General features: G+C 39.4%; 1 protein-coding gene across 2 annotated transcripts in view; it reads left to right on the top strand.

Moving 5' to 3' along the window:
- DENND5A (DENN domain containing 5A) overlaps window positions 1-23389 on the top strand; it is a 101142-nt gene that overhangs the window by 32461 nt on the left and 45292 nt on the right. For both annotated transcript variants that reach the window (XM_024196315.1, XM_024196306.1), the window contains exons 3-5: window positions 516-625; window positions 1545-2205; window positions 19344-19531. In XM_024196315.1, the coding sequence (XP_024052083.1) occupies window positions 516-625; window positions 1545-2205; window positions 19344-19531 (959 nt within the window). The remainder of the gene's footprint in view (window positions 1-515; window positions 626-1544; window positions 2206-19343; window positions 19532-23389) is intronic.

Raw genomic sequence — 23389 nt, 5'->3', positions numbered from 1 at the left:
GATTTCCAGACTGTCAGTCTCCAAGAAGAAAATTTGAGGAGATTTTTAAGTGATGTCACTTGTGTGTCTGTCTCAAGCTCTGTCTTAAGCTCTTTGCTTCATCTTTGCATCTCTTGTCTATTTGTGCTTTTCATGGGTAATACCATTCAGATTATGTTCTGCAATGTATTCTATTGCTGTGCTCCAAACAGAATTTGAAATAACCCAAATGCAGCTTCTACAGTTGCTGCTAAGAAATAAAGACAAAACAGTAACTGTAGACTGCCTCTTTCACATTCATATTTCATGAAAAGCACAGATAAATAATTGTGTATAAACGTTACCAGTGCTAATACTTTTCAGTCTAATTACATGCTAACTATCTTGCATTTTCTGTTTCTGTTAAAGGGAATGTCTGTACTCAATCCACTTATCTTCACGTTTGGCTACTGATATTTTGCTTTCTGGCCTTATGTGAAAGAGTTTGGAAAGAGAATGAAATGATTGACTTGATATTTTTTCTTTCACTTTTTCAGGTGAAAATTTTGAACAGACGCCATTAAGACGCACATTTAAGTCCAAAGTTCTTGCTCGTTATCCTGAGAATGTAGAATGGAATCCTTTTGACCAGGATGCAGTGGGAATGGTCAGTACAACATAATGTGCTCTTTGTTTCTGTTGGTTTTTAAGACTAGTGCTCCCTTTACTATAATGATTAAAAATAAATGCCCAGCTGGACTTTTTCAAGAAATTATCTTTTGATAATGGCAAAATAAAAAGCTGTAGTACAAAATGTTAACTACTAATTGACAAGTTGCTCTAAATTTTGCAGATTAGTTTAAATGAAACAATTCCCATTTGATTTTATACTTGGAGAATATAAAAAGAAGGCATTTGCCCTTAAAATAACGGATTATTTTCATATTATCATGCAATTTTAGGGCAGAAGGGACCTCAAGAGGTCATCTAGTTCATCCCCCTGTGCTGAGGCAGGACTCATGATGAATCTTTTTTTTTTTTTTTTTTTTTACCCTTATTCTGCAGTATGCCAGAGAGTAGGCTGTTGGAGTAGAAGTGAGGGAAAATTAGTCCTTTTGTGATTAATGATTAGTTGTTCCATCTACATCTATTTTTCTTTTTCAGGGAATGGAATTTAACTTCTTACCTCACCTTATATTTTTACTGTGCTTTATATAAAACAGATGTTCTTCTTTTAAAAGCAAAAATCATGATCAAAACATTTTTTCTTCCACTATTTTTGTAGGGTGTAATTCTGTTCCTATTGAAGTCAATGACAAAGTTCCTGTGAACTTCAGTGAAAATCAGATGTGGGCCTTACGCTGCATGCCTTTGTTCTGTGTAATAACTCTTAGTTTTAATGTGTTTGTGTTTTGACACTACCTAATGTAATAATGTCTTACAAAGTCTGTTTAGAGAGCAATGAAATGTAATGTCAGTTCTCAGCATTCTCAAATGCTGTCTGTTATTGCCAAAAAATTTGAAAGAACAATCAAAATGTAATGTATTTATTTAACTTTTCCCACTTCTTTTGTTTTCTTTTATAGCTGTGTATGCCTAAAGGGCTTGCTTTCAAGACCCAAGCCGATTCCAGAGACCCTCAGTTCCATTCGTTTATAATCACCCGTGAAGATGGCTCGCGGACATTTGGGTTTTCTCTCACATTTTATGAGGAAGTTACCAGCAAGCAAATCTGTAGTGCAATGCAGACATTATATCATATGCACAATGCTGAATATGACATTCTGCATATTCCACCCACAAATGACAAAGATAGCTGTAGCAGCATAGAAGACTGTAATGGAACTTCTGTATCAAAGCTACAGCGTTTTAACTCGTATGATATTAGCAGAGACACACTGTATGTCTCTAAGTGCATTTGTCTGATTACCCCAATGTCTTTCATGAAGGCTTGTAAGAAAGTACTAGAGCAACTTCACCAAGCTGTAACTTCTCCTCAACCACCACCATTACCTTTGGAAAGTTACATCTACAATATTCTCTATGAGGTTCCTCTTCCTCCAGCAGGGAGATCCTTAAAATTTTCAGGTGTTTATGGACCAATTATCTGCCAGAGACCAAGCACCAGTGAACTGCCATTATTTGACTTTCCAGTTAAAGAAGTTTTTGAATTACTTGGAGTGGAAAATGTGGTTCAGCTCTTTACTTGTGCTCTTCTGGAATTTCAGATACTGCTTTATTCACAGCGTGAGTACTCTTGTCTTGTCCTGTGTAACTAATGGTGTTTTTTTTTTTTTTTTTAATTGAGATTCAAAAAATAAATAGCTGTAATAAACTGCTATTGGCATGTCACTGCTGTCAGTGTGTTGCTGCTGTCAGAGTGATTTAAATCAGACCTCACTGGAAACTGAAGGCCCTCAGCAACTCTGAAAATCATAGTACCTAACTTCAGGCACTTAAAGTAAGGCCAATATTTTCAAACTTAATATCCCGTATGCATGTAATGACATGAGACAGGACAGGAAAGCTGGCCGCCTGCTTTCTTTGCAAAATCACCATTAATTAGAGGAATCTCCCCCATTTCTCCCCATCTTGCAGAATTCCTGCTCTGACTTCACTCAACGAGTGGCATCTTAGGCTTGGTCTACACTGTGGGGGGATCGACCTAAGATACGCAACTTCAGCTATGAGCATAGCGTAGCTGAAGTCGACGTATCTTAGTTCAACTTACCTCGCGTCCTCACGGCGCAGGGTCGATTGCCGCGGCTCCCCCGTCGACTTTGCTTCCGCCTCTCTCCGAGCTGGAGTTCAGCAGTCGACGGGAGAGCGATCGGGGATCGATTTATCGTGTCTACACTACACACGATAAATCAATCCCTGATAGATCGAACGCTACCCGCCGATCCGGCGGGTAGTGTAGACATACCCTTACATGTGGTTTACACATAAGTTAGGTCGACACAGCTACGGCACTCGGTGGTATAAAAAATTCACAGCCCTGAGCGCTGTTGTTGTGCTGACCTAATCTCTGGTATAGATGCAGCTAGGTCGATGGAAGAATGCTTCTGTCAACCTTGCTGCCTTTTCTTGGGGATGTGTAATTCCTACACTGATGGAAAAAGCTCTTCTGTCATTGCAGGAAGTGTCCACGCTATAGTGCTACAGCAGCATAGCGATGGTGCTATAGCTATGTCACTGAACTGCCTGTAGTGTAGACATATACAGTTGTAAACGGGTTAGATAAAAATCAATGATTTTTTTTTTTTTAAAAAATTAAATAAAATAAACTGATTTTTGAATTGCTTTTTTCCTCAAAAAGCATTTTATCAAAAAATCCAATCTAAAGAGAGTTTTAATTAAGTTACATTATAGCTCAAAGATATCTCATCATGGAATAGGGATTATAAATTCTAATTCTGTAGTATGAAACAATATATTCATGTAATGTTTAAGAAAAGTTTTGTAAATACGTTCCAATAGTTCATGGATTAGGGACCCAATCTTATGGGGTGCTAGGGGCTTCTGTATAAATTATTTAGGTTAATCTTTCTATCTACCCAATGGGACTCAGTGCTCAGTCTAGAAGATGCCATCAGAGATGCTTAGTTTTGCAGCTCTCAAACTGTGGAGTTGTGCCCCCAGAGATAACATGCTTGTTAACAGCAAAAAATGTTTTTAAATAAATAAATAATATATAGAGGTGAGAAATAACAGACCTCAACTCTATTGTCCCACTACAAATTTGTGTACACAGAGTCAATCCCTTACCCCTCTCTAAAAGTACAAAGTTTCAAAAAGTTTAATGAATAGAAGATTGTTGGGGGCGGAATAGATTGGGACATTGAGAAGTCTGAAGATAAATGTGAGAAGGGAAGGACAGGCACTAGAAACAAAAGTGAAACTGTTTGAGTAGCATATTCTAGAAGTCTTGAGGTCTTTCAGTGTAGCCTTCATTGATTTGAGTTCTACCATACCTTCTCATATTAGAAGGGAAAACCTATAATGGCAGCAGGCTGTAAAAAAGACCCAGTTTGGGACTATTTTAATGAAGTTCCTGTACCTGTGGATAAGACAGGCATGCATGCAAAATGCAAACAGTGCAACAAAGAAATGCAAGGTCTGGTTTCCTGAATGAAACAACATCATGAGAAGTGTTCCTTCTCAGGAGGAAGCTGCGTTGAAGATGACGAAAGGAACATGTCTGAACATGCAGGATCTTCAGGTTAGTAAACTTTTTTATTTCATACTTCTTTCTTAAGGACTGCCTGTCTTCCTTCTGGAATATTCTTGAATTCTCATGTTTGAGCAAAAAATATAGCTGTTACTCTATGGTACTATCATTTTAGATGCAGTTGTGATATAAAAATAAATAGCTGAAATAGGCAGATCTTCCTTTTACAATTTCACCTTTAAAGTAGTACCAAGTGTCAGTGAATGCAATGAGTAATACTAAATGAGCAGTATGGTAATAATAATTAAATAACTGCATTGACTTATTTTGTTTAGGAGAATCCATCCTCCACATACAGGATTCTGAAGACTATCCATCTTCAAGATCATCATCATTTTCTATAGTTTCAGAGTTGCCTGCCAATTATAGTGTTTCAGTCACATCATATATGTCACATAGCCACAGTATATCACCTGTAGCAAAAAGAAAAAGACAATCTCCATCATCCAGAAACAACCATAGATAAATTTGTGATAAGAACCAGCAGATTACAAAAAGAGTAATTGATGAAAAAATTGCCCGGTTTGTTTATGCAACAACCTCTCCTTTCTGTATGACTGAGAACCCACTCTTCATTAACATGGTTCAGTCATTAAGACCAGGATATAGTCCACCCAACAGAGCAGATGTCGCAGGCAAATTGCTGGATAAAGTATACGATAGAGAAATTGAGCAGCGTGCAAAAAGTCTAGAGGGTGAAATTGTTAACCTGAGTCTTGATGGGTGGAGCAATGTCCACAATGATCCTGTTGTATGTGCTGGTGTGACAACAGAAGAAGGGAATGTCTTCCTTACAGAAACAATTGATACATCAAGAAATGCACACACAGCAGAATACTTACAAGAAGTCGCAGTAAAAGCATAACAAACTGAAAAAAAATTAAAATGTCTAGTACGCAGCTTGGTCACAGACAATGCTGCAAATGGATCCAAGATGAGAAGAAATTATTTAGAAGAGCGTGAAGAGAGTCCCAAGCTAATAACATACGGTTGCAGTGCTCATTTGATGCACCTCCTAGCCAAAGATGTCAGTGTTCCAGAAATAAAGGCTCATGTTGTTGAAATTGCAAAATACGTCCGTAACAACCACTTTGTAGCAGCTGCTCTGAAAAAAATGGGAGGAACCAAGCTAACTCTCCCACAAGACGTGCGATGGAACTCAGTAGTGGACTGCTTCAAGCACTATATCAAGAACTGACCTAATCTGATGACCGTTTGTGAACAAAATCGTGAAAATATAGATGGCACTGTCACAGCCAAAGTTCTCAACATTGGGCTTAAGAGAAATGTTGAACACACGCCGAGTACCCTAAAGCCTATTTCTGTAGCCTTGAACAAAATGCAGGGAAATAGCTATTTTATTGCTGATGCTGTTGAAATTTGGAAGGAACTGAGTGAGATCTTAAAAAGAGAAATATGCAATGACAGAGTTAAATTACAAGCATTAAAAAAACGAATGGGACAAGTACTATCTTCAGCTCATTTTCTTGCAAATATTCTCAATACTCGGTACCAGGATCAAACCTTAACTGCGGAAGAAGAGGAGTTGGCTATGACATGGACATCCAGCAATCATCCTTCCATAATGCCAACTATAATAAACTTCAGAGCTAAGGGTGAACCATTCAAGAAATATATGTTTGCTGATGATGTTTTAAAGAAAATCACGCCAGTGAACTGGTGGAAGTCACTTAAGCACTTGGATTCAGAGACCGGTGAAGTGATAATTTCACTTTTAACACCGCTGGCTTCTTCTGCCGGTGTAGAAAGAATATTTTTTTTCTTCTTGGACTAATTTATTCCAAATTGAGAAATCGTTCGGGACCTGAAAAAGCAGGAAAACTTATTTTTCTTTTCCAGATTATGAGCAAACAGGAAAATGAAGGTGAAGACGACTGAGTTAGCTGCAGAAGCCAATATTTTAAGTTTCTCATGTTGACCTGACTGACAGTCAGGCTTTTTTTTAATATTTCATTTAACTATTTTAGTTAAAAACAATTTAAACAAAAACAAACCTGATTTAAAAAAAACTTGAATGTTTAAATTAAAAAAATCATATGCTTGTTTTGTTAAAATACCATGTTTGCTGTTGAAGAAAAAAAATCCAGAATATATAACGTTGTTGTTGTTTTAGTTAAATAAAACAATTTAAATGTCTGTCTGGTGATGTTCTCCTCCTAATACAGCATGGAAAGAAAATCCTCCAAATATTAATGATTAACCTGTTGAATTGGAGATAGTTCACCTCCCAATGACTTCATAAATATCTGCTTCAATTACCCTTGGTAAATGAAATAACCAAACAATCATTCATTTTCTGAGATAGCTGTAAAACTAATCTGAAAAGTTTTCAAAATAAATCACTTTAAAAATGTATAGTGTGTATCTTCTAAAAATGAAACCTACATCTATTTCTGAGTTGTGAAGAATTAGTATTAAGGTTATAACAACCAACAAGAATGCACTTTTATGTAGAAATCCATGATTAAATCGAGTCTTCCTGACTAGTGATTTAAGTCATGATTTAAATCAATTTGATTTAAATCAAATCCACCCTGGTTGTAAACATACAATGAACTGTATGCTCAAAGTTGCATTTCAAAAGGCATACAGTTAATTGTATATGAGAACAAAAAAAAAATTGTGCAACCAAATTTTCTGGTTGGACAAGTCATTTGAAAAATAAAATTTAAATCTCCATTTTCTGTCAGGCCCTGAGCCAACTCTCATTGAAGTCAAATAATATAAATTAAAATATAAAACATTTTAGAAGGAGTGGCAAGTGCTAGATTAGATCAGCATTTGCTTTCACATGGTTTGTTTTGTTTTCTACATCATTTTTTATCTAACACCTTTGCAAAAGTCTTAAACACACCAGATTTCAGTTGCTACATTAATCTTTTGTCAACCCTAGGCTTCTCTGTTGGTGTAATTCCGTTGCAGGAAGTGGAGTTATGCCCACAGAGAATTTTGACTTTTCTTTATATTTCCAAGAGTTGTTGCCAGTTGTGCAGTCCCGCCAGCAGTAGCAATGGTGGATGTGCTAGTATAGACTGCATGTCCGCGGTCTAGCCACTGATGGCAAAGAAAGTCAAGGGCACGGTAAATCCCAAGGTAGCTTGTGTTAATTACATCATCTGCTGGTTTCCAGTATGATTTCCGCCCCCCCCCCCGCCCCATTTAGAATGATCTCTGAAATAAGTGGAATACAAATACAATGTGTGTAAAATGACTAATCACTTATAAAATATGTCCTACCTCTTCAGCAATAACTTATGCAGATCTACTGTACCCTGCATGTGCAACACAATATTCAGTTACACAAAGGAATGCTAATGCAAGGTGTTTGGGGAACTAGCAGAACTATGTGTATATTAGGAGCTGAGATGTGTGTCTATATAATTGGGATTGGACATGATTCAGGTATGGTCAAAATAATCAGGCATCTTTCTGTGTTGTTGCAGTGAATTCATATACTTGAGCCGTTGTATTGTGTGCTTTCTTCACTAGTTAGCTACATGAGAAAAGTAGTATAAAATGGGTTCATTTACTTTTTTAAATTCAAATATAGAATAAGTTATGACACCATGTAACGATCCCTTTGTGGATTTACAAAACAAACTATTTCAGGTATAGTAACTTTTTTTTTTTAAATTTTGGGAGTCACTAGAATACGCATCTAGTAGGCAGATTTCTCAGTCTCTTTTTGGTGGTTCAGTAATAGTTTTGGGGTTTTTCTTTTTTGGTGGTTGCAACAGATGTTTCCCATAAGATACTTCATAAAATTTAAATCTGTTATCCTTCTAATAATCTCGTTGACAAGTGATAGTGTGATCAAACTGGCTTGTAGTCACCCTGGAGTCCTAACAGATTTGTGTACATGTAGCTAGTCAAAAGGAATGAAGGAAGAAATAAATATAGTGCCATGGGTACTGGGTGAACCCCCTTTCATACCCTCACAAGTGTATCCCTCAGATGATAGGCTTCACTTCCTTCACCTCTTTTTCAAGGGTAGAACCCCATGGTTCAACCACAGTTAGATCTGTGGATTGCAGCCCCCATTTCCCGACAGTAGCCCAACTGTATTCGTTGCAAAGAACTTCCCTCTTAAAATTTTGTGACCATGAACTAATTTAAAATGAATCCAAACAACTTTTACAAACCAAACATATTTTATTCACCCAAAGGTACGTAACTATCAGACCGTGACAACTGAACACCCCTTCTCTAGAAGAAAAGTTTTTAATTGTGTAGTAGTATCATTTTGATCTCAGGCCCTCAGCCTTGTCACATTAGCTGTGTAACTTGGCCTGGTGCCTGGAAGAAGCATCTTCCCAATTAGTGGCCCATCCATTGTTCCCTTAATTCCCTTCAAGTTCTTTACCCAGAGGTATCTTATGTCTGACTATTGTTTGATTTCCTGCTTGCTCTTTATATCAGCCCCTTTTGATTTAATTCCCTTTAGCCAGTCTTAACAGTATCATGTAGGTAAACTGAGGTACACATAATATTCATAAAAATGACTCTCTCCTGTTCTTCACGTATAGGTGTATCTGTTCACTAACAAAAGAAGCTTTATATAGAAGCTTGTTAACTTCTTTGATTGTAGTTGTCCTGTAGTGTTTTAGTTTGCCTCAAGTGATCATACTCAGTTGCTAACATAAGTTACTACTTGACTTTGCTAGAGTTGCCAATGGCCCAGAAGATTGCATTGGTTCCTTTCTGTTTTATTAAAATGCTCTAGACACAACTGAACTTTCTTTGAGATTTGTCTTGAAATGGAACTGGCAAGTACTTTGAAGTGATTAGAAGTTTGCTTTGTTTTATCCTAGCTCCTGTATCCTTTGCTGAAATGCACTTAAATAAATAAATAAAATAAAATAAATAATTTATTTATTTTTAATTTACTACAGCAAAACCTCTGGGAAAATTGTAACAGATATCCCTACTCTTTTTCTAACATCAGTATTGTTAATTGTTTGTTTTTTTCCTCTTTCAGAAGAGGAAGAACACCACTGTAATAAAGCTGTGGCCACTTGTTTTGGTACTTACAATGACACACTCAATCTAAAAATTGTCTGAAGTTTTTTTTATATAATCAATGGTGTTACTGGTAACATTTACCACTGAGACTAGAGAAAAAGTTTGATTTTGTTTTCCAGCTTGTTTACTTCATATACTTAACTATATTCTGTATATAATTTTCACTGTTTCCCATATATGATCAGTTTGATTTCCTGTTTTGTTTATGTGGGGTTTTTCAAACAGCAAGAAGGGAAAACACTTTTAAAACAGGGAAGTTTGATTAAAAAACCTCGAAATTTGGCAGGGGAACTCAGAGGCAAGTAGAATGTGAAATCATTTTAACTAATTTTTAACATGGTCTAGATTTTGTTGACAGTTGTCTGAGCATGGATTTAGGTGCTGAACTTTAAACACCCAAATTTGAAAATTTTGCTCTAAAAACTTAATATTTTTTTTTTAAAATCAGTCATGAAACCTGATTTTTCCAATTACGTGACAATGTAATTGGTTAGAACAATTTCTGATATGCTCTTTTTGTCAGATCTGATCACTGTACTAGTTTAGTAGAGCTTGACTAACAAGCATACAGATCTGAAAATCTAAAAAGTTAGAATGCTTGTCTACACAGGATGCTATGTTGTATTAACTTCAGTTTCTTCACCTTAAAGAGCATTGTGTCTAGACATGAACTTTTTAAAGTAAATTATTTGGAATCTTAAATTGCAGTAAGTAATCCTCCCTGGAACAGGAGTAAGTTGACTTCCCAGTGAGTTTGTTCACTTTAAAGTTTGCATGGACTAATTAAGTACTTCACTTCTGACAGTTCTCCAACTAGTATCCCACACTGCATTTATTCACTCCTGGATTGGCCTGTCTTTGTACCTGTGTGCCCTCTACTGCTCTGAGTCATCTTGATTGGATGTTATTTCTCCATTTAAATGCTGTATCAGGTAGTGGTAGTGAGTTCACACACCCAGAGTAATGTACCCATTATAGCAGACGGGCTGCTCCAGGCTTCCACATGGATCTCTTAAGAGATCCTGGACTTGATTGCCCTTTCTGGAGAGCTGCGTGTCTAGCCCCATCTAGAGAAGAGTCACCAGAATGTAGAGACCTGCGAGAGCAAATGAAGGTGAAGGGGTGCTGGCGAAGTCAAAGCAAAGGAACTATAGCAGAATTTCCTGAAGAAAATGGAGGACATGTTCACGGAACTTGTGACTGCATCCCAAGAGAGGACTGCTAAGGCAGAAGTGTGGAGGGATGGTTTCCTGGATAACTCTCAAAGGCTTGTAAGTGAGCGCATAGCCCTCGAGATGGACATAATGCAGACAGTACAGAGACAAACAGCTGTGATAGAGCAGGTTTTGTTACGAAGATCCTGCATTGCATGCCAACCTTGCAATATCTTGCAAACTATGGAGAACACACCATACTGGGACCATCATTTACATCATCCTAATTACAGGCCTTTCCCACAACAGTTGATTATATTGGAGATGGAGAACACTTTTGGGCACATTGCATACAGGAGTCTGAACACTTCATAGTTTGGCCATGCCTTAGTTCCATTTAAACTAATGGAACTAAGGCATGGCCAAGCTTGCACTACATTCTTGGTTAACTACGTTCTTGGGTAACTTGGTTAAGGCAATAAAAATCTTTGTTAAACTTGGCTGCAAAACTTCATTGAGGTATAGCTCCAACTATACATTACATAACATTCCTCCCAGTGGTATCAGTTCCTAATCAAATAAATACACAAACACATTTCAGTCATTTCCTTGGTTACAGTACATTCGTTACTCACAACTGTTGGCTTCGGAGTAAGAGTACAATGCATCCCTGACCTGTCTTGTTGACTGCAGGGGTCATTTTTCAGAGGTGCCATCTCTGGCTGTCCATAAAATTCAGAAAGTTTCTTCACCCCTTCCTCTCACCCACCCGCCATGCGCTCTCATTGCTCACAGATATTTTGCAAAATATCATGGTACTTATTACACAGGATACATACTGATGAGAAACATCCAGCCTTGTCATGAAACACCATCCACCTTCTTCCAAATGCACACTCCACTGTCATTCTGCAGCTAATCGGGATATAGTTAAACAGGTCTTTTCTCCTATCCAGGTGTCCAGTAAAAGGCTTCATAAGCCAGGAAAACAGAGGGTAAGCTGGTCTCCCAGAATAACGCCATTAATGTCCAGAGGAGTATGGGGAGCAAAAACTTCCTTGCTTGCTCCAGAAACAGGCCAGCGTTTCTAAAGATCCTGGCATCATGGACCTTTCCAGATCACACCACACTAGTATTTGTGAACCTTCCCCAGTGATCAACCAGGCCTTGCAGCACCATGGAGAAATACCCTTTCCCGTTCATAAAGTCTTGGACTTGGTGTGGAGGGCAAAGAATAGGCATGTGAGTTCCATCAGTAGCTCCTGTACAGTTCAGGAACTTTATCCATGCAAAACTGTCAATAACGTCTCTTGTACTGCAACACTTTGTGACCCAGCATAGCAGAATCACCTGAATAGCATTACAAACTTCCATGACATCAGCACTGACAACTGATCTACCAATACCAAACTGGTTAGCTACTGACTAGTAGCAATCAGGGGTGGCAGGCTTCCAGATGGTGATGGCCTCTCACTTCTAGCCTAGATGAACTTACTACCAGGGTGCTCAACTTACTACCAGGGTGCACAACTGGGTGGAAAACTGTACTCAGAGTAGTTACCAGTGGTTCACAGTCAAACTGGAAGGGCATATTGAATAGGGTCCCACAGGAATCTGTACTGGATTTGATTCTATTCAGTATCTTCAAATATTATTTGGATAATGGCATAGACAGTACGCGTATAAAGTCTGTGGACAATACCAAGCTGGGAGGGTTTACAAGCGCTTTGAAGAATAGGATTAGAGTTCACAATCATCTTGTCAAACTGGAGAAATGGTTTGAATTAATTAAGATGAAATTCAGTAAGGACAGATGCAAATTACTACACTTAGGAAGGAATAATCAGTTGCACAAATACAAAATAGGAAATGATTGCCTACAAAGGAGTACTGCAGATAAAGATCTGGCAGTTGTATTGGATCACAAACTAAATGAGTCAACAATGTAATACTGTTGGGGGAAAAAGTCGGGGGGGGGAGATGTTTTAGCAGGAGTGTTGTACGTAAGACACAGACACAAAATGTAATTCTTTCACTTTATTTAGCACTGATAAGGCCTCAACTGGATTACTGTATCCAGTTCTGGGCACCGTGCTTCAGGAAAGATGTAGACAAATTGGAGAGAGCCCAGAGGAGAGCAACAAAATTAATTAAAGGTCTAGTAAACATGACCTAAGAGGAAAGATGGGGAAAAAAATGGGTTGGTTTAGTCTGGAGAAGAGAAGACCGGAGGGAGGAGTAGGGGGAGTAGAGGGGATACATGATAGCAGTCTTCAAGTATGTAAAAGGTTGTTATAAAAAGGAGGGTGATAAATTGTTCTCCTTATCCACTGAGGAGAGGACAAGAAGTAATGGGATTAAGTTACAGCAAGGGAGATTTAGGTTAGATGTTAGGAAAAACTTCCTAACTGTAAGGACAGTTAAACACTGGAACAAATTACCTAGGGAGGTTGTGGAATCTCCATCATTGGAGGTTTTTAAGAGCAGGTTAGACAAACACCTGTCAGGAAAGGTCTAGATGATACTTAGTTCTCCCTGAGTGCAGGGGACTGGACTAGATGACCCAAGAGGGTCCTTCAAGTCCTACATCTCTGTGATTCTCCATGCTGAGGGGAATTCATGTTGGTGTTCTGCTGCTTCAGCTCCAGGGTGAGTTCTGCGCAGCTTTCTAGGAAAGTAGTCTTTTTGTCATCCCTGTTCTAATCACTACTCTCTCCCACCAGTCACTGGGAGTTGACCGAGCCCAGAAGCAGCACTCCGCTGAGTAAAACTGCTCCAGATAAATGCCCTGTAAAAGTAACTGTTCAATTTCCTCCTCCTCTTGTAGCCATATTCCTACAGCATCCAAATCCGTCCAGCTGCATGACTGCCATGATGGTGGCGCTCAGAAGGCCCTCCCTGGTGCCTCACAGCAGTTGGAAAACAGCACTGACAAAATACAGATGTATTATGGGAAGCCAGGAGAGGAATCACATGAGTTTTTAGACTCCACGTCCCAAAATTCCTATTGGTTCCAGTACGCATCTCCGCCCAATGCACTGCAAGAAAAAGTAGAGCACAAAGCTGAGTGGCGGAACATTGCACCATGACATCTGCCCAGAATGCTGTGTACTTAATTTGAAAAAGCTCAGAGCCATGTGGATGTTATGAGTAAAAGGAAACTACCTGCAAGCTGGCATTACAAAGCAGTGTGGATGCACTTCTGTTTGATATAGTTAAATGGCTGCACATAGGGCAAACAAACTAATCTGATTTAACATCCTCATGTAGACAAACCTTTAAGTATAAAAACATTCAGTGTTCAAAAAATATAACAAGTTAGTTTTTAAAGTCCGAATGCTTTGCTTTTTCTGTTTGCCAGAAGCTGGGAATGGGCGACAGGGGATGGATCACTTGATGATTACCTGTTCTGTTCATTCCCTCTGGGGTACCTGGCATTGGCCACTGTTGGAAGACAGGATACTGGGCTGGATGGACCTTTGGTCTGACCCAGTATGGCTGTTCTTATGTTCTTAAATACAAAATAACAACACCCTTGTATTTATTGATAATTATTGCCCAATTCATGTTTGTTTAGAAGATATATTTGTATTCAGTGACTGGAGCAGTTATTTTCTCCTCAGATATTGTCAGTAAATTCTGAGCCAAAAATAATCAGTAAATATTGAAAAAGGTTTGTCCAACACTACTGTTCAGATGAGGCCTAGAAATGACTTTTTTTAAAAAAATGACAAGGTGGGTGAGTTAGTATCTTTTATTGGACCATCTTCTGTTAATGAGAGAGAAGCTTTTGAGCTATGCAGAGCTCTTCAGATCTGGAAAAGGTATTCAGTGTGTCACAGCTAAATGCAAGGTGGAACAGATTGTTTAGCATAGGTAGTTAACACATTCTAGGAGACCATTCAAGGTGAAGTGGCTTTTTAATGTGTCTGCAGTCATAGGACAAAAAAGGGGGATTAGTGGGTTACAGATTGTTGTAATAAGCCATAAATCCCATGTCTTTGAGATCATGATTTTTAGTGTCTAGCGAAGTTATGAATTTAAGCTCACAGGCTCGCCTTTTGAAGGTGTCGTGCAGGTTTTCTTTGAAGATGAGGACTAAGAGGTCAGGTATGGAGTGATTGTTTTGAGAAGCGTTCACCCACAGGTGACATGGGGTTTTTGTGTCTCATCATTTTTCTGTGAGAGATAGAGACTGGAGTCATTGTCTGACTTCACCCTGGGGTGGGTTTGTGGGAGATGAGGTTGTAAAGTTTCTCTTGGAGTTGCTTGGGGAAAGATTTGATGATATCCTTAAATTCCTGAGTGAATTGTGGCGTGGGGTGGTCTTTGATTCTTAGGTGTAAGTTGGCTGGCCTTGTTGATGTAGCCGTCATGGTTGAGAACTATGATGGCATCCCCTTTGTCTGCTGGTTTGATCGTTATCAGTGGTTGGATATCAGAGACTATATAGGTGTCCTCTCGGCAGTGGAAAGATTGTGGTGGATGTGATGTTTAAGGATTTCAAGTCAATTTTTTTCTGAAGCAATCAATATAATAATCAAGGTATCATCTGCTATGGAGTGTCCAGTCAGATAATACTTTTTTCTTATGCCAGTTGATGGGGACATGGTAGTTGTGGGTGGTGGTGTCATTGTTGTATAATAATTTTTTTTGAAGCAGAGTTGGAAAAGAGTTCTCTCCATGTTAGTATGATCTCGTGATCTGTGGTGAGGCAGAAGTTCAGTCCCTTAGAGAGTACTGTTAAATCCCCTCCTGTTAGGGGTACTTTTGATAAATTGATGATGGAGTCTCATGTGGTGCCATGCTTTGTCCTGGAGGTGAAGTTCTGTGGGTTGTGGAGTTATTGTAGTTCCACTTACAAGTGTCTACCTCAGCAAAGAAAAGGAAGTTGGTTTTTTTTATCATTGCAGTAAAATAGCTAGATTCCCATATACAGTGTGTACCAGATATTTCCCGGGAAATTTTGTTGTTACTCTACTCTAAGGCAGCATTTTCAAAAGTGTGGGATATGTTCCACTGGTGGGCAGCATGAAGGGCTAGCTGAGGGATATGGACAGACCTCTTAATTGTTCTTCAGTCTTTTTTAAGGTCTCTAGTTGTTATGGTTGTGTATAAGACTGTAAAAATACAAAGCAAGTGTAGCTGATGCAGAGGTGTCTACATGAGTTTGCAGAGAGCCTGAAATAGTAGATCTGAGTTGTGAACTGCCTCATTCGTGTCCATGAATGTTAACTTAGATGCCAGTGATATTTTAATGTAATCACTAATTATTTCAGTGCTCATTTATGCCTGTAAGAAGGGAAAGGAAGTATCGTATCAAGATGTAGGGAATGAAAAGTTAAGGATGCATTTTAAAATAAAATTCTTAAACCATGGTAAGTCTTTAACAACACATGGGGGAGGTTGTGTGTGGGGGGAGGGAGGGCGAGCAATGGTTTCATTTTCCTCAAGAAAGGGTTCAAGTTTTCAAAAATTTGGGAAATGTTGCTCTAAGACCTTTTATGTTGAGTGTTTTTCTGCCAGTGTTGCTGCACTAGTGAAACTCCCCAATGTAGATGTGTTTCACTGACATAATGACTGAGTTGTGCCAGCACAACTTACTCAAGTTTTGAAGTAAGGATAAGCTACATCAGTGCCAATCACTTCTTTTTTACCCAGTGCAGTGCATCTATGCTAGGGGTATGCTACACTTGTGCAATAAAAATCTCAGTGTAGCAAGGCCTTTCCACAACTTTTTGTTTAGTACTGTGAGTATGCTTGCTATTCAATTTGATTTTCAGGATTTTTCTTTGTTTGGTGTGAGCTCTTCGGAAACTTTTTTCACCAAAAAATGGAGAAAGGTGGTGGGAAGTCATGCAAATGTCATATACTTCCCTCCTCCACAAATGTCTTTTTTATGTATCTGGTTGAGTGAATTAATAAGCTGCATGCCACTTATGCAGAAAGAGTACCACGTTCATATTTATGAATCACTGCATATATGATGTGGAATATGGCAGAGATTTCCCCCCCCTCAATTTTTTTAGACCAATTTTAGTCTATCTAAACCTCTTCTTTTTTCATCTTTCTTCTGGCATAATTGATAAACAGTAATAATTAACAAAGGTAAATGGGTTTTTGGTTACATGCAAGACCTATAAATAGTTTAGTCCACTAAACAGTAAATAAAGTAAAAACAATACAAAAGTAATACCTTCGGGTTAGGGCTTTTCCATAATGTGTCTGACAGTCAGGCTATGGGAAAGCAGGTCCAATTGTGGAAGATATACTAGCAGGGTTGGTTTAAACATCCTCTTAATTAAATTCAGAGATCAAAGGGGAAACATGTAAAAATAATATGGAACAGATGTAGATTAGAGTTTCTGTTCTCTGGGAGCTCAGTGTGGATTACTGTTTACAGGAATAATATATCAGTTTCCAGACAAAAATATTTAAGACATGTAAAAAAGGTCAGCTATTTACAGGATGAAGAGATGCACAAAATTATTGCATTTGTTAAACAAATATGGTAGGCCAAATTCAGCCTTGCATAAGTGTGTGCAACTCCACTGAAGTCACTGAAGACTGAATTTCACCCTGGAAAGTCAGGAAATAATCTTTTAAAAAGCTATAAATTTTGGAAAACCTGAAAATGTACAGTTGTATATTAGGAAATCAATGTTTTTAATTTGAGACTTGTTCTTTCAGATTAACATGCCCTCTCTGCAACTGCTGGACTCTTCAGTATATATGTGCATGGCTGCTTTTAAAAATTCCTTTTAAAATGAAAAACATTAAATGGTAGAATGAAGTGGTTTTTTTGTTTGTTTTTTTGTTTTTCAAACCCTCTCCCTTCACATCTCTTGGTCACTACTTATTTGTCACTCTCCCTTGCAGTCAGGCTTTGATTAAGGTAATGATCTGCAAGTAACTTTAGGCGGGCAGACTGACCCCAGTACCCAGAATCAGTATCTAAGATAGTAAAAAATGCATTACATTTCCCTTGTAATCATGGAATTCACAATTAAGTCAGCAACTTTGTCCTTAATGTACATCACTAGTTTTGCTTAGGAATCACATTGGTCTTTAAGCAATGTTCTATTCCGCAGTTTGAACATTGAATAGGGCTGACAAGGATGGAATTGCAGCCATAACTTGGAATTTATGGACACTCAGTGTCTTAAAAAAAAAAAAAAGATTCTTGCTCTCTCCCTTTGCCAATTCCTTCCTCAACATAATGAGACTTGACACAGTGTGTAGCAATTTTTGAAACTATAATGATGGGCTGTGTATTCAGATGCATTTCAAAATTTATATTTACTAGGTTTTGTAAACAGGTTGAGAAGAAGAAAAACCTCTTCTCTGAGGTTGGGGGGGAAGAGAGAACTATTTTTTCCTCCTTTGCTCATTATTAATTTTTTTAAATGCAGCTTCTGGCTAGAATCAAACATTGCTGAGGTGCCTTGAGGAAGACTGTTGTTGTATTTCTAGCTTGACTGGAAGTGAAAACTTTAAGTCTTGAAAGCTTGTTCGTGCGGTCTTTGCCAGCTCAGTTTACAGAGCAAGAGGTTTAGACAGATCAGCTAAACCATCTGAACTTTCAGGTGCTTATCTGCATTGAACCACTGGACCTTTTTGAGATTCTTCCATTGCTAATACCTAATCAATTGTCTAAGGGTTTCAGAGCTATTAGGAATGATTAAAATCTCTTCTGTAAAAAGTATTTGCTTTGGCATAGTTTTGTAGTATGAATGCTTAATAACTGTTTAGTAAGAAATCCTTTAGCTATAGCTGTAGACAGCAGCATATTGGACATGTGTGGTTAATCATCTTTTAAAAATCTCTCAGCCCTGAATGTTTAACTTAAACTTCTGGCAAGAACTAGCGCTATATAATAATCAGTTGCAAATTCAAATGAAGCTGTTCCTGATCTCTTACCCAATTATTTGTTGACCACCAATGTTGTGCTTGTTGCTTTGCAAAATGGATTGCAGCAGTTTTTAATAAACACATTCAAAAAAACAAAATTGTTTCAGAGATACAAAGTATGTTGAGTTTCAGCCTGGTGCTAGCTTTTATAGTGAAGTTATAGACCCATAGCAAGTGGGAATTCTACTGGAAATACTGGTATCTTATCTCACAGTCAGGGCCGGCTCTACCATTTTTGCCGCCGCAAGCAAAAAAAAAAAGCCGCCCGGACTGTACTGCCCCAAGAACAGACAGAATGCCACCCCTTAGCATGTGCCGCGCCAGGCACGTGCTTCCTCCGCTGCTGCCTGGAGCTGGCACTGCTCACAGTAAAACTGCTTCCATGCTCAAAATGGTGCCCTGGTATCTGCCGTTTTAGTTTCAATAGCAGAGAGTGACTAGATGAATGCCAGGACCAGCTTTTCTCATTGCTGTATGACTTTTAGCAGGACCAACATTTTTGTATTAAGCCCTTTCTTAATCAACTATGTTGAACTCGTATCTGCAGAATTCACTGAGGTACAGAGGAATCTGTGCAATAGCATAAGAAATGGTGTAGATCAGTGATACTCAGATTAAGGCTCAGGAGCTGCAAGTGGCTCTTTAATGTGTCTCCTACGGTTCTTTGCCTCACATGATATTAAATCACCATGTGATTTATTTATTAACCAAACTAAGTTATTAACCAAACAGGATGCTTTTACTATGTTATTAACCAAATGTAGAATACTGGTCAGTTATTTTGTTGTGAGAATTCTATATATATAATACATACACGCGCGCACACACACTTTTATACGTAGAGAAGGAAACAATGAATTTGACCCCTGAACCACTAAGGTCTGAGTATCACTGGTGTAGATAATACATTGTGGCTCTGTGTGCCCCCTTTTAGACAAACTGTTACACTTGGACTTTCTAATTCAAACTATATAGCATCCCATCAATTTATTGCCTTGAGTTTAAGTGCATTTCTTTCACAAACATCTTTCTTGTTTAACTTTTAGATTACCAGAGATTGATGACGGTGGCAGAGACCATCACAGCACTAATGTTTCCATTCCAATGGCAGCACGTATATGTTCCCATCCTGCCAGCCTCTCTCCTTCATTTCCTAGATGCCCCTGTCCCTTATTTGATGGGCTTGCACTCCAATGGACTGGATGACCGGTCTAAGCTGGAACTGCCTCAAGAGGTGAGAGAAACTTGGCTGGATTGATAGATATTTTACAGGGCTACTAGGTTATTTTGGGAGAAGTGAGAGAGAAACTGTGTGAACAATGAAATCTATAATAGGGAGTGTAAGGTGGAAACACACATTATGGGCATTCCTATTTGCATTGGCCTGATGGATTTCATTGGGGTTACCAGATAAAATCCATTCCAATGAAAGAGAGAAATAAAACTCACTCTTTTGGAACTTTCTGCTGTAGTAAAGTTAAACCTTGTAATCTACCAGCTATAGTGTATTAATGCAGTAAAGGTACTTGAAGAAAAAATACATTTTGACCTACAGAGAAGTCAATGTTTATTTGTTGCTAGTTGACAGCAGTTGTGTGGTAGACACTATACAGACACAGAACAAAAAGATGATCCCTACCCAAAGGAGATGACAATCTAAATATGGATTTGGGGCGGCACAAATGGCTGCATTATATTCATTTTGTCCCCTTTACCCACCCACCACCAGCTTACAAGCCCAACAGGAAAGACTGGCATAGCCTGCTGTGGAAATCAGGGTGTGCAGTGACAGGATGACCTTAAGCACTGTCTGAGACAGCACAGGGGAATGGCTGCAGGAGCTGTCCGCCTGAGGCTTCTAAACCAAATAGGAGCAGAGCTCCACTCCTGGTAGACTTGAAATTAACATACAGCAGCAGTAGGCACCTTTCCATGCTGTTCAACTCCAAAATCCTCAAGGGGATCTCCACCTCAGAGTTGTGTGAGAGCACCCGGCTGGCCGATGTCTGCTCCTGCTTGGGAGCTGTGTTGCATATTGGCACTAATTGGTTACAATATGATCCATATAATTCATTCTCAAAAGTATTGGGAGTTTTGAACCCTAAAACGACATGCAAGGAGGTGTCCAGAAAGTGTTTGGCCATCCATCCTGCTCTCATATGACTAATATATGGAAGCAATTTGGAAGTCTGAACATATTGGCATGTGAGAGCACGTTACAGTAAAATAGAGACTTTCCAGCATTAATGAAAGTGTCTAAACGTCTTCTTAAATCATCTTGGTTTGGATGCACTGATTTTGGAAAAAGGCCTAAATGTAGCTATTGATGCAAGAATATTGCATTGTTTTATTCATACTATTTCTTTATCTTTTTGCTAACAATGACCATCAATATTCTCTTGAGTGATATAGGCATCTAGCCTTTTTCAGTAGACTGTTACTTTCAGAATTAATACCTGTGAAGTGCAACTTGGACACTATGATTCAACTGGCGTTGAAATCAGTTTAAATGCTGGTGTGGGCAGGACAAATCCATCCTCAACACTGGCCGAATAGGGAATAGGAAAATATGTGAAAACACTGGTTATGGAATCTTAATGATGAACAAAGAAAAGGGCCATGAGTTTATGAACATCTAGTTGCCTCTTTTTGTTTTCATTTTAACTTACGTTTTTTCAACATGATAAAAGAGAAACCAGCAAGAATTTGGCAGAAAAATACATGCTTTTCGTTATCCAGCAGTGCAGAAACACAGCTTGAGATAGAAAACTTCCTAAAAAGGCCTCTTGATATTCGAGCGGTGATTATTCTGTAAACCTCCACTTTGGTCACCATGCCAACCCTTTGTTATTTTTATTCAAATCTATATGTCAACTAGTGTTTATAATAGTTTATATTCAGTTGTTTGTCTTAGGAACTGAAAAGTTAAATCTTTCCCTACAGATACTGTCATATTCTTTTTAATAAGCATTGAGTGCTTTGTGTTTTTTTTCTAATGCAGCTAAGCCTACATTGATCCGTCTATTTTTGTTTATCTCCTTGTTTATGTACCAGCATCATTAATGACACCATCAGGAACATGCAGAACTTTGAGAATGGTCAATTACTTCAGCTTACTTCTGCTAGCAGATGTTGCTCTTGGTTTTGATGGGCCCAATTAATATAGCTAATATTGATTTTTTTTCTTTTAGTTTTTTTTTTTTTAGCTGCCAGCTGGAGTGAAATTAATGTGTGTCTGCATATGTGTGTGTTAGTAATCTATATTATTTATTAGTATATGGACTTTTTATTCAGATATCAGGAATGGCAATATACAAAAACCTGTAGGAGAACACTTCAACGTCCCTGGCCACACAATAGCAGATGTAAAGGTAGCCATCTTACAGCCAAAAAACTTCAGGACCAGACTCCAAAGAGAAACTGCTGAGCTCCAGTTCATTTGCAAATTTGACACCATCAGATCAGGATTAAACAAAGACTGTGAATGGCTAGCCAACTACAGAAGCAGTTTCTCCTCCCTTGGTGTTCACACCTCAACTGCTAGCAGAGCACCTCACCCTCCCTGATTGAACTAACCTCGTTATCTCCATACTGATTTATACCTGCCTCTGGAAATTTCCATTACTTGCATCTGAAGAAATGAGGTTCTTACCCACGAAAGCTTATGCTCCCAATACTTCTGTTAGTCTTAAAGGTGCCACAGGACCCTCTGTTGCTTTATTCATACAGTAACCTAAAAGTCAATGGTCCATAACAGGTGAAAAAAATATAGTCCCTTCCCAATAGAGGGGGAGAGCTTGTCTTTAGAATCTGGAGAAAATTTCCCAACAACTTAACATTAATAATTTTTATTTTCACATTTTGAATCGACACTGTTTGACAAGTAAATGGCTTTCTGAAGGGCTTTCTCAATATTCCTAAAAGACCTAAACAAGAATATATCACTCCCTATATGCTCAAAGTAATCCTTCTAGCACAGGGGTGGGCAAACTACCACCCGTGGGCCGGATCCGGCCCCTCAAGGCTTTGGATCCGGCCCGCGGGATTGCCCCCCGTGGCGCCACGGGCCCCACGCTGCTCTCGGATGCGGCCAGCACAACGTCCCTGTGGCACCCGGGCAGGGGGGCAGAGGGCTCTGTGTGTTGCCCTTACCTGCAGGCACCGCCCCCTGTAGCTCCCATTGGCCGGGAACGAGGAACCGCGGCCAATGGGAGCTTTGGGGGAGGTACCTGGAGGCGTGGCAAGGGCAGCGCACACGGAGCCCTCCGCCCTTCCACCCCCAGGGGCCGCAGTGCTTCCTGGAGTGGCGCAGTGTGGGGCCAGGGCTGGCATGCAGGGAGCCTGCCCTGGCCTCGGTGCGCGCCGCTGCCACCCCGGAGCTGCTTTAGGTAAGCGGCGCCGGGCCGAACCCGAACCCCTCCTGCACCCTGCCCCCCAACTACCTGCACCCCAACCCCTGCCCTGAGCCCCCTCCCACAATCTGCACCCCTCCTGCACCCATCCCCCTTCCCTGAGCCCCCTCATACACTCCGCACCCCTCCTCTGCCCCAATCCCTTGCCCTGAGCCCCTTCCTGCACATCGCACCCCCTCCCACACCCCACACTCCCTCCTGAACCCCAACCCCCTGCCCCGGCCCTGCATACAATTTCCCCACCCAGATGTGGCCCTCGGCCCAAGAAGTTTGCCCACCCTGCTCTAGCACCTACATTTGGGAAGTTTTGTTACAAATAACTGACACTGACACAGTGATACAGAATTAAAAGTTGGTTTTCTATAACAGCTCATAGATAAACAATCTTCTGAGGAAAATGTAGCGTTGAAAGGGGTGTTCCAGTATAATTAAACCAGAGTTTGGAATAGCCTGGACTAAAACCTGGCTCCTCTGAAGCTTAAATGGTTCAATTTCTTGTTCAAAGAGCCAGATTGTACCACTCTTACGCCCAATGAATATACAGTACTTCATTCTGAGAAGTCCCACTGTGGAAGTACAGATAGACTGAATCTGAACGGAGTTTTATCACTTTGCCTCTACTGCTTCACTAGTTAGCTAATATTTTCTTAGCAGAAAGGAAGTTATGCCTCATCGGATGA

The sequence above is a fragment of the Terrapene carolina genome, unplaced genomic scaffold, assembly GCF_002925995.2.
Source record: "Terrapene carolina triunguis isolate 2854851 unplaced genomic scaffold, T_m_triunguis-2.0 Scaffold96, whole genome shotgun sequence".
NCBI classification, from domain to species: Eukaryota; Metazoa; Chordata; order Testudines; family Emydidae; genus Terrapene; species Terrapene triunguis.
Note: the sequence above shows the minus strand (reverse complement) of the source record. Positions and strands in the feature narration are given on the sequence as shown.